Source organism: Lygodium microphyllum, chromosome 22 (genome assembly GCF_053477565.2).
Source record: "Lygodium microphyllum isolate KBCC chromosome 22, Lygodium_microphyllum_v1.1.10, whole genome shotgun sequence".
NCBI lineage: Eukaryota > Viridiplantae > Streptophyta > Polypodiopsida > Schizaeales > Lygodiaceae > Lygodium > Lygodium microphyllum.
This window is the reverse complement of record NC_141156.1, coordinates 62,613,759-62,626,034: the sequence shown is the minus strand read 5'-3', so window position 1 is coordinate 62,626,034 and position 12,276 is coordinate 62,613,759. Positions and strand designations below refer to the sequence as shown.

General features: G+C 42.5%; 1 protein-coding gene across 1 annotated transcript; it reads right to left on the bottom strand.

Annotated features, from left to right (window-relative positions):
* Positions 1-6,290: 6,290 nt before the first annotated feature.
* LOC148017216 (pentatricopeptide repeat-containing protein At2g39620-like) lies at positions 6,291-9,011 on the bottom strand. Its single transcript, XM_087662727.1, has one exon. The coding sequence runs from the start codon at positions 9,009-9,011 to the stop codon at positions 6,291-6,293; it is 2,721 nt and encodes a 906-aa protein (XP_087518853.1).
* Positions 9,012-12,276: the final 3,265 nt, after the last annotated feature.

Genomic DNA, 12,276 nt, shown 5'->3' with positions numbered 1-12,276 from the left:
CAACACCAACCTCACCAACAACTCTTGGACCCCGAGACCCAATACCCCTAGAGGCCCATTCCCAAAGGTGCAGGGTCAAATCTTAGGCATAACCCCGGCTGCATCACAATTTGCCTTAGTACCATAAGAGGAGAAGTTGGCCGATGGGCAAACAACCACTAAGGCTCAATATCACAAGGATTAGATTTTTCAAGTGCAGGGGACCAACTATCAAAATCAATGTGCCATGGATGGCACAACCTTATCAAGCGGGTCTAGAATAGTAGCCACTAGTGCATATGGAGGAGAGGATCCGCAACCCCCATGCATCCAGAAAATTCCCAGTGGAAGTGATGAGATCCTAGACCATCCAAGGGTGGGGACAATTAGTGCTTGTCCCCAATGCATGGCGGCCCGTGTAGCAACAGTCCAATACCTATGCCTCAAGGGCAAAGTGAGTGAAGGGGATCAAGCCATCATGGTAGACATAGGATTCACCCACAACTTCATCACCCCAGACTATGCAGCCAAACATGGGCTCAAATTGTCCAAGGCCCCATATGGGTTAACAGTAACCTTTGCCTCAACTTCTTAGTCATTCCCATGGATGATTTTGAAGTCATCTTAGGTCTGGAATTCTATGACAAGTATGTCATTGTAATGTTTGGGAAGGGAGTTAATGAGATGATGTTGGGCATGCAAGGAGAGGGCGTTAGAGTACCCTGTGAGAGAATGCAACTACCAAGTAGGACAATCAATCAAAGTGAAAATGAAGGAAAACAAGCCTAGAGTCTCATGCTAAATGGTAAAACTAGGTACTAACCAACCAAGAGCACCAACCCATGCACCACCTTACTAGGTTACCCATATTAGGCCTCACATCATGATCTGTAGTGCCAAACAAGTGAAGAAATTAGTAAAGCATGAGGACATAGTGTATTTATGTATGATTCGGCCCATTGAGCAAGAGGTCACCAAGAAGCCCAAACTCGAAGTTGGCAATCAAAAAGTGGAAGCAATACTTGAGGAGTTTTAGGATGTGATGCCAACATAACTACCAAAGGGCCTACCACCCAAAAGAGACATGGACCACAAGATCAAGCTCATCCTAGGGGCAATTCCACTGGCTAGAGCCCCTTATCGTATGAATCACACTAAATATGGAGTTACATGAATTGGAAGAGCAAGGTTTCATCCGACCTAGCAAATCCCCATTCAATGCCCCACTGTTGTTTGTCAAAAAGAAGGATGGGGGACTCTAACTATGTGTAGACTATAGGGCCCTTAATAAGATCACTATAGAGAACAAGTATCCCATGCCCTTACTTGAAGACCTCTTACACAAACTACAAGGAGACAAATACTTTAGTCAAATAGACCTTAAGTCAGGGTACCATCAGACTCGCATGACATAAGAAGATATTTCCAAAACAACCTTTCATACCCGATATCCCATGCCCTTAGTTGAAGATCTCTCAAACCAGACTACATGGAGCCAAATACTTCAGCTGAATAGACCTTAGGTCAGGGTACCATTGGATTTGCATGACAGAAGAAGATATTCCCAAAAAAAACCTTTCGTACCCAATATGGAAGCTTTGAATGGCTAGTCCTAGGCTTTGGATTGAGTAATAGGCCGGGTACCTTCTGTGGCCTAATGGATGGAGTCTTCCGGCCTGAAATAGATGTCTTCATCATTATCCACATAGATGATCTCCTAGTGTATAGTAAAACTCTAGACGAACAAAAAATACACTTACGCCTAGTTTTTGAGAAGCTAAGACAACACAAAGTGTATGCCAAGCCTTTAAAAATGCGAGTTTGCAGTAAAGGAATTAGAGTTCCTAGGGTTCATTGTAGGTGAGGCCACCATCAAAGTAGACCCCCAGAAGGTAAAAGCAATGTAGAATTGGCCTATGTTAAAGACCATGAGGAAATTTTGAGAATTCCTAGGCTTCACGGTGTTTTGTAGAAGATTCATCAAGGATTATAGCGTACTCACTGCGATACTATCCCACCTCACTAAAGGAGATAACAACTTCACATGGGGAAGCCAGAAGCATGTCGCTTTTGAGCTAATGAAGAAATGTATGAGTCAAACCCCTATCCTCAAAGTACCCAACTTCACAAAGCCCTTCGAGATCTCTACGGATGCATCAGATTATGGCATTGGGGGAGTACTTGTGCAAGATGGCCACCCTATAGCTTATGGATCCAAGAAGTTCACAGATGCGGAAACCAAATGGAGCACACATGAGAAGGAGATGCTAGCAATGATTCATTGCCTTAGAAAATAGAAGCATTATGTCCAAGACAAAGACACAATGGTCTTGTCTAGAATGAACTCTTTAAGACTCTGGAAACACAGTTGAGATTCTCATCCTCCTTCCACCCTGAGACAGATGGGAAAATAGAGAGAGTCAACCAAGGCATTGAAGACTGTCTTAGGAGCTACGCCCAGGTGGACCAAAAATTTTGGGCCTTGTACTTTGATCTGCTCGAGTTTCACTACAATATCTCAATCCACTCCGCCACAGGCTACACACCCTTTGAGTTAACTACGGGAAAAGAAGTCATCACACTTCTTGCCTTAGCATCAAGAGCTACCAAAGCTGAAGATCAAGATGCAGAAGAATTCTTGAAGAAATGGAGAAAACATAACGCACGAGCTAAGTAGAGTCTAGAACAGAGCAAAATCACCATGATAGAACAGACCAACAAGAAGCAAAAGGTAGTACTCTTTACCAAGGGAGACATGGTCCTCGTCAACTCCAAGCATATGTCCCTCTCAAAGAATATGAGCCCCAAATTCAATCACCACTACTATGGGCCTTACCGCATTACTCAAGTGCTGAATGAAGTAACATACAAGCTCGGCCTGCCAAAAAGCATTTGTGTCCATAATGCATTTCATGCTCGTCTTCTACGTAGGTTCTATCCTGACAACCAATGGGGGCGTCACATTCCACTGCTTCACTCCAATGGCCCCTTCGAAGTAGAAGCATTCCTTCGATGCCGAGAACACAAAGGGTACCTCGAGTACCTCACCAAGTGGAAAGGACACCCTCTCAAAGAAGCCACTTAGATTTCGGAAGCGGAGGCTCGTGAACGTGGCAATGACACCTTCGCCACCTGGCTCGAGGAGAATCCCAACAACTCTTCCAATGCCCCTTGAGTCACCACGGGACTTATCATAGGCCTAATAACACCTCCACTCCTCAAATGTAATTGAGTCGAGGGTGGACCCATATGGTAGCCAGAATAAACCAAAGCACCCAACTAGTCTTGATAGGCAGACACTGACCAGCTTGATAGGAAAAGATGTGTTAAGACCCCCAAGTCCTAGTGTAGCAGACACTGACTAATCTGATAGTAAAGGTTGCATTAAGACCCCGCTAATATATAGTCCTAGGCCGGTAGACACTAGCCAAGGTGTCATGAGGGTGTAATCTTGAGATGTGCCTATGCTATACCGTTTCTTTCATTGAATAATACAAGAGTATACCTTGCTCTCACATATTGTGTTACCTTTATATGCCGTGTTGAGTAAGTGAACGTATAGGTGCATCACGAGGAGGGAGGGGGGGTGTAACCATTAACCATTTAGCCTCCTGCTCCATTTGTTTTCTCTATTGCCACAACTCTCCACATTTGGGGCTTATATATTTTGTAGTGAAAGTCGTGTTGTGGAAGTGCGGGGCAAGGTCATTTTGTAGCAAAGGTTGTGTTTGTGGAAGTGTGGACAAGTACACACACACACACACACACACACACAGAGTGTGTGTGTGTGTGTGTGTACGTGCACATGTGGGGAGGGATAAAATGTACCACATGGCAAGGACAAGGGATTTTTTTGGTCGCCTAGGCAAGTGTCTCATAGCACACCCCAAAAACCTTCCATTAATAATAGTAAAAGTAACAAATTATGGCAACAAGGTGATAGCTTAGTAGTTTGAATGTGGGTTGAGTATCGTGGGTGTGAGAGTTCAAACCTTGGACTCCATATCGCCAATGGCACAAATCATTTTGCATTTAAACTTATCGCAATTTTGAAAAAGAAAAAGGTTTGAAATTGGAGAAATGCATATCTCTATATAAAAGTCACAAAGCATTTGCTTCTTACCAATACACCAAGAGAAAAGTCCTCTTCTCGTGGCAACGACGACCAACATATATATGAACAAAAGTACCTTGGATTAACCCTAGGGTAGGACCAATAGATGGGCACCTACAAAGAGGCAAGGCGCTCTTCCTCCATTCCATGCCTTTTTTTGAGACATCGTAACTAAAAGGAAATCCCCACTGAGCTTGTCCAAAACCCAAGAACCCCTATCTTTTTCTGAGACATAATAATCAAAGGGAAATCCTAGATGATGGCAATACTGATCCAAATACTACACGCCCTCTGACCCTTCTTCATCAGCTACTGTATGTTCATCAAAGTGACACTAATTAAAGCAGATTGTGTTTTGTTCGTTTAGAGGAGAGAGTGGGTCCAAATAGTAGGTAACCCTTGTCTTACAATCCTGCAGAATTTCAAAATGAGAGAGAGTTCCACTGAGCATAACATGAGAAGTTGCACCTTCAAACAAGGAGGGAACTTCAACCAATTAAGTCCCATCTGATCTTCTCAAGTGCTTTGTCACGATCAAGTTGAAGAAAAACTACATCCTGTCAACGCATCGCATTTAATAAGCATTGTAGCATTTAGAGCATTGTCTAGAATTGATCTTCCTTTCAGAGAGCCATATGGATGTCAATACAGATGTGGCTGCATTTGAGGAGCCCATCTATTAGCAGCAACCTCTGTAAAGACCCTATGAAGGGAGCCCATAAGAGATTTGAATCTACAAAAGCAAGCTTTACACAAGCTAATTCAGGAAAATTTCTGGTTCAAACTTTCTTCCACCAGCTAAGAATCCAATCAGCATTCCAAGAACTGATCCTCTGGAACTCAAGCTATGTCCTAGGATTCTCGACAGAACTCCACTGTTTCAAGCCGTTTAGCACTTTCTTTTCAAGCTTGGCGTTAACATATCTTGGGTGAATGTAATAGCTTGGAGAATGCCATAGACTTCTGTAAGTTGCAAAGTAGATCTGGCCTTCATCAACAACTCTTGAATGATCACATGCATCACACAACAGTGAGTGTAATTGGATCTGACTGAAAATTTATCCTACCATTCAAGACCCAGTGGCAAGCCACTTCTTGTGCTGATGGCTTTTGATGAGGCCTTCAAGAAGAATCTTGGTCTAAACGTCTTTCCTTATGACCTAGCTGCTAGGCAAGTTTGTTTAAAGATTCTTGGTTCACATGCTCCTCGTTTTCTGCATCCATACACTCAAAATTTTGGAATCATGATGAGCACACTAGGCAGCCCTCCACCCTGTTTCTTAAGAGCATTGGATTCTTCCCTTATGTTCATTAAATGCCCCCTCTTTTAACCCTTAACCTTGGACTCTTACCTTGTTTTCATTAGATGCCCCTTCTTTTACACCTTGTGTCACAAATTTGGGGACAAAATCTTTGAGCAGGGAGGGATTGTAATGGAGCATGAACATAAGTCTACAATAACATTGTGGACTCCAACTTTATAAAGATTCAGTATCTAAGACATGTCTCATTTTGTATCAAGATCTCTCTTGGAAAGTTTAGCTAAAGTTAGCCTCAGGACTTTGGACTTATTGTGGGGGCTCAACTACACCCCATGCATGTCAGTTAATCATCCCTATTAGCTAGATATATTTAGAGTTTAGTCCAGTACATCATGCCTTATTCTTCTCAAATAGTCCTTAACTAGATGTCCCTTGATTTGCTTGCTATCCATCAAAACTCCTCATACAAGCTCTTTCCAAGCTCCAAGTATTGAGTATAGGAAGATGGAGAAGAAGAAGAAGAAGAGGAGGAGAGGAGAATAGTCCAAATGCTCATCAATCGTCTCACTCCCTTACTCTCTTGCTTGGTGCTCAAAGAGAAGACTGTTCACAAAAGAGGTAGCCAGATTAATTTTGCTGAATTTCGCTTTAGCAAAGACAAAAGTTTCGATCCCTCCTGCATCCTGCACTTTTAAGTTATTATTTATATATTGACTTTCATCTCAGTCAAAGGTGACTTTCTTTCTGTTAGTCATCATGAATCAGATGTTTAATTGAGCCTCATTAAAGCCACTGGGCTTCCAAATATGCCATAGTCTGCAGTCCAAAAAGAAGGAACCTTCCCATCAGCACAGTGTGCAAGTCAGCCTAGCTCAACTGCTCACCAAGCTAGATCATTACAACTTACAAGTCTTTCATTCTGGAAGCTGACAAATTTAAGCTTGAGCCATGACAACAGCAGCATGCATCCTATCATTTATTGCCTCACTTTCCTGACTTCTCACACCCTGCATTACAACTGCAGCATAGATCTGTGAGAGCATCTGGAATGCAATATTTTCTGCATTTAAATTGAAGACATGTCTTACAGTGCGTACACCTAGTTCTACATCAACCCTACTTATACATGCACTTAGTAGTGCAGTAAATGAAATGGCAGTCAGTTCAACTGGCATGTTGTTTATCAAGTCTTCTGCCTCATTCAACTGGCCTGCTCTGCCGAGAAGGTCAATCACACAGCCATAATGATATTCATCTGGAACTATGCCGTAATCCGTCTCCATCAATGCAATAATCTTGCAACCAGCATCAAGAGAACCAGCATAACTGCATGCGGTAAGTACACTAGTAAGGGTGACCTTGTCTGGAGCAGGACCTTCTTGCTGCATTTGTTCCAGGAGTTGCAGAGCCTCCTTGCAAAGCCCATGCTGGGCATAGATTGTGATTATAGAATTCCAAGACACAAGATCCTTATCAAGCATATTGTGAAAAATGTCCTTTGCAGTTATTGCACAACCACACTTACCATAAAAATTGATCAGTGCGTTGCCTACATTTACATCAGATTCACAACCAATGTCACGCATGTAAGCATGTACACCCTTACCCATACTTAGGGCTGTTAGATTTGCACAAACTGTAATAATGCTTGCTAATGCCGCCATATTTGGAACAATCCCAGCAATTTTCATCTGCTCAAAAATATGGAGAGCTTCCTGGTCTTTACCATGTCTAGCATATGATGCAACCATAGTGCTCCATACAACCACATCTTGTCTGCGCAAATTTTCAAACATAAAATTTGCATCCTTTATGCCACCACAGGCCACATACATGTTAACCAGCCCTGAAACTAGCTCGTGCTCAAGTCCAAGTCCCACTATAAAAGTATGTATATACTTCCCAGTTCTTAGATAGAGCTCACTTGCAAAAGAAGAGAGGAGATATATGTAAGTCACTTTATCTGGTAAAATGCCTTCCTTCTGCATGTCACAGAGCAGTTGCCATGCCTCCCCACTTTCTTTATTTTCATGGTGAGCCAAAATCAGTGCATTCCATGAATCCACATCTGTGTTGCATATTATCTCAAATACCTTTTCAGCATCTTTCAAGCTGTGACATCTTCCATACATTTTAAGAATGGCATTCCAAACTCTGAGATCAGCCTCAAAATCACTAGCAACGAGGTGGTTGTGCAACCACTTGCCTGCAGATAGTGCAGTTTTGCCCATACATGTATTCAATATACTTACATATGTGATATGATCCAACCCCACAACATCCTGCATGTGCTCAAAGAGTTGAATGCTCTTATCATAAAGCCCATATTTGGCATAGGATGTGATCAAAGCTGTCCAGGATATAGCATCCTGGTTGTGCATTTCATCAAAAATTTGGTGAGCTTTCTGTAAACAACCACAGCTGCCATACAGGCTGATGAGGGCAGTTCCCAGTACTAGATCCACATCAAATTGCCTTGCTAATATGCCAGTGTGGACGCGTTTACCCTCAGCTAGCATCTGTTCATTTGCCAATGCATCCAAAACACAGGTATATGTGAACTTGTTTGACATGATTCCTTCATGCTGCATTTGGTTGAACATTTGCAAAGCCTGTTTCCACCCCTCATTCTGAACATGGACGGCAATCATGGCATTCCACATAACAGTATCCCGGTCTAAGGTTTCTGCAAAGATTCTTGATGCATCCTTATAGACACCGCACTTTCCATACATATTAAGGAGGGAAGTGGACAAGAGAAGATCTCCAATGGAAATAACAACCTCAACCTGGCTATGGGTTTGGCGGCCTTCTCTGACTGCAGCTTGATTAGCGCATGCATCAACCATTGATGCAAAAGTAACACTGTTTGGCAGCACTGCTTCCTGCTGCATTTGCTTAAAGCAATGTAGGGCAGCCTTGGACAGTCCCTGCTGCACATACAGTGCCATGATAGTGCTCCAAGTAACCACATCCCTCTCAGGCAATCTCTCAAACGTCTTCTGCACATTTTCCAATGAGCCACACTTGCCATACATGCCAATGAGTGCAGTCCCAAGCACGACATTGAGGCTAAAGGTGCACTCAGACAGCATGGCGTGCGCCTGCTTGCCACACTCCAAGGCCGTACATCGTGTGGACATTTCAGCGAAGTACGTGAATGTGACCTTGTTCGGAAGCACGCCTTCGATCTGCATTTGGTGGAAAACCTGCTTGGCATCTTCATACAGCTTTGCTTGGGTGTGTGCTCTGAGCAAGAAGTTCCAGAGGAGGACATTCTGGCGATTGTCACCGATGAACAACACCGCAGCGTCTGCAAGGGGGCCGCAGGTGCAGTAGAGGCGGATGAGGTGACTTGCAACAGCGGGATGGCTGTCGTGGCCATGCTCGACGATGTAATGGTGGAGGAGGCGACCGTGAGAGAGGGATCCAGTCTCCTGGCAGGACTGCAAGAGGGAAGTAGAGGAGGCCGGGTCAAGGGGATGATGATCACAAGCTACTGTTGCTTCTCTGCAGACCCAATTCTGTACTGGCGTTCCTTGTTGGTAGGCACAATTGGCTGCTGCAGTAGAGAAAATGCGATGCCGGTAGAGGAACGGAGATTTCAAGAAACCTATGCTGCTGCCAGAGCATTTAATGTACGACCAGAAGAACATCTATCAGCCCTGACACTGCCCATGTTCATTGTTGAATGAAAATCTCACTTAGAGCCTCTTCAAAGATGGAATAAGAGTCTGTTCTTTTAAAATTTGCCTTGACAAGAGCACACCAGTATTGCAGTTTTCTTTTTTGCATTGTTTGGTAAAAGTAGGCCACTTACCACAAATTCATTATCTCTATACTTTCAAAAAAGAATCACCTTGTCAATATACTATTGTAATAGCATATTCTCTAACTAGTAATGCTAATTATCTTTTTTAAAAACAAATGCCTTAGTGTTGCGGAATGCTAGGCCGCTGTCTCGAAGTGGCAAAGAGAAGTTACTTGCATGGCAACTTCGCTCAACAATCCATTTCTCATATTTCTCTCTCCTCTTTTTTCTCTTTGTTTATTTTTTTATTTTCTCTATCTCTCTCTCTTCCCCCCACATTCCTTACATCTAATTTTCTCTCTCTCTCTTCTCTACCTTCTATCTTAGTTTATTTTTTCTCCTCTCCTAGCTCTCTCTCTGTCTCATTTTTTTCTCTCCTCGCTTTTCTTCTCTCTCTCTTTCCTTTTATTCTCCCCCCTCTCTCCTCTTTTTTCCTTCTCTCTCCTTCTCTTTTTTCCTTCTTTTTTCTTCTTCTTCTCTCTCCATGTCCTCTTTTTTCCTTTTTTTTCCTTCTTCTTCCCTCTCTCTCTTCATTCACTTTTTTATTTGTTTCTTCTCTCTCTCTCCCCCTTTCTTCTCTCCACGCTCTCGCTCCCTCTCTCTCTCTCTCTCTCTCGTAAAGTATTTAAATTTTATCTCTTCCCTATTTATAATTATCTCTATTTATGTTTATACTCTCTCTCTCTCTCTCTCTCTCTCTCTCCTTTTTTCTCCTCCCCTTTCTCCTAATTTTCCTTTTTTCCTTCTCTTCCTCTCTCTTTTAAATTTTATCTTTTTCTTCTCTCCCTCTCTCTCTTTTAAATTTAATATTTTCTCTCTCTCTCTCTCTTCCCCCTCTCCTTCTTCTCTCTCCCTTCCTCTCTCTCTCAAAAATGTTTAAATTTAAAAAATACTTTTCTCTTTTCTCTTTTTTCCCGTCTCTCTTCCTCTTTTCCTCTTTCTTCTGAATCTTCTTCTCTCTCTCTCTTTTCTCTCTCTCCTCTTTTTTCCTTTTTTTTCTCTCTTTAAATTCTTTTATTTTTTCTTTCTTTTAAATTTTATATTTCCTCTCTCTATAATTCTCTCTTTTCTTCTTTTCTCTCTCCTTTTCTTCTCTCTGTCTCTCTCCCCCTCTCTCCTCTCTTTTCCTTTTTCTTTTCCTCTCTTTCTCTCTCTCTTAAATTGTATATTTCCTCTCTATAATTCTCTTTCTCTCCATTCCCCCTCTCTCTCCCTCCCTCTCCTCTTCTTTCTTTTTTGCTCTTTGTATATTTCTCTCTCTCTCTCTCTCTCTCTCCTTATTTTTATTTTCCTCTCTCTTTTTCTTTCAAGTTTTTTTCTGTCACTCTCTTTTCTCTCTATATATTTTATCTTCTCTCTTTATTTTTCTCTTTTCTCTCTTTCTCTTTCCCTCCCCCTATTTTCTCTCTCTTTCAAATTATATATTTCCTCTCTGTCTCTCTCTGTCTCTCTCTCTAAGTCAAAAACTATATAAAAAAGGTTTAATTTTAAAAAGACTATTCTCTTTTCCCTTTTCCCCCTCTCTCCATCTTTTTCTCTTTCTTCTTCTTTTTTTTATCCTTGTTCTTCTTCTTCTTCTTCTATCTCCCTCTCAAAGTGTGTGAAAAACTATGTCCAAAAAACTTTAAATTTAAAAAAATAAAATATTTAATTAAAAAGTTTAATCTAATTGAGAGAGAGAGAGAGAAAAAAAAAACCTAGGTCCTACACATGAGAGAGGAGGGGGGAGGAAGAGAAGAAAAATGTTTAATTTAAAAAAGACTATTCTCTTTTCTATTTCTCCCCCCTCCTCTCTTCGTCTTCTTCTTTTTATCCTTATATATATATATATATATATATATATATATATATATATATATATATATATATATCTCAAAGTGTGAAAAACTATGTTAAAAAAACTTTAAATTTAAAAAAAGTAAAAATGCTTACACTACAAGGGAATGGGGCAATAGCGACGCCGATTAGCGACGGCGGATATCGGCGTCGCTATTGGCGTCGCAATTGGCATCGCTATTTGCGTCGCATTTGCGACGCAAATAGCGACGCATATAGCGACGCCAATTGCGACGCCGCAGGGAAAAAAAGCGCGGCCGAAACCAGAGCGTCGTTTTCATTTTCTTTTCTTCGCCTTTTGAGAGCGAGAGCGAGGGAGAGAGCCAAGGCTTTGTGAGAGAAGAGGAGGAAGAGACTTGCTGCCGCCGCCGCCGCCACCGTCGTTGTTCGCGAAGGAGAGGAGGAGCCCTCGTTGCAAAGAGAAGCCGCCCACGCTCGCCATATCTCATTGGTGAGTCTCCCTCTCTCTTTCTTTTACTTGTTGAAGGTTTAAATCGTTCTCTTTTGTTTGTTTAGGAGAGGAAAAGAAAGAGAAGGAGAGGGAGAGGGAGAGAGAGGGAGAGAAAGAGAGGGAGAGGGAGAGAAAGAGAGTGAGAGTGCACTCTCTCTCTCTCCCTTTTGCTTGTTTAATGTTTAAATTACTTTCTTCTTTGCTTGTTTAGGAGAGGAAACGAGAGAGTAAGAGAGAAAGAGAGGGAGAGGGAGAGGGAGAGGGAGGGGGAGGAAATAGGAGAGGGAGAGAAAGAGAAAGAGAGGGAGAAGGAGGGAGAGTGCATTCTCTCTCTCCCTCCCTCTCCCTTTTGCTTGTTTAATGTTTGAATCACTTTATTTTTTGCTTGTTTAGGAGAGGAAATGAGAGAGAAAGAGAGTGAGAGGGAGAGGAAATGAGAGAGGGATAGAAAGAGAAAGAGAGGGAGAGTGCATTGTATCTCTCCCTCTCCCTTTTGCTTGGAGGATGTTTAAATCACTTTATTTTTTGCTTGTTTAGGAAATGAGAGAGATAGAGAGGGAGAGGGAGAAAAAGAGAGAGAGGGAGAGGGAGAGGGAGAGGGAGAGGGAGAGGGAGAGGGAGGGGGAGGGGAAGGAAATGAGAGAGGGAGAGAAAGAGGGAGGGGGAGCGAGAGGGAGCGAGGGAGAGGGAGAGGGAGAGGGAGAGGGAGAAAGAGGGAGAAAGAGGGAGGGAGAGGGAGAGGGAGGAGGAGGGAGGAAATGAGAGAGGGAGAGAAAGAGAACGAGAGGGTGAGGGAGAGGGTGAGAGAAAGAGAGTAAGAGAG

What these genes read in the sequence shown, in the direction of transcription:
- LOC148017216 (XM_087662727.1), bottom strand. Translation starts at nt 9,011, where the DNA reads ATGTTCTTCTGGTCGTACATTAAATGCTCTGGCAGCAGCATAGGTTTC.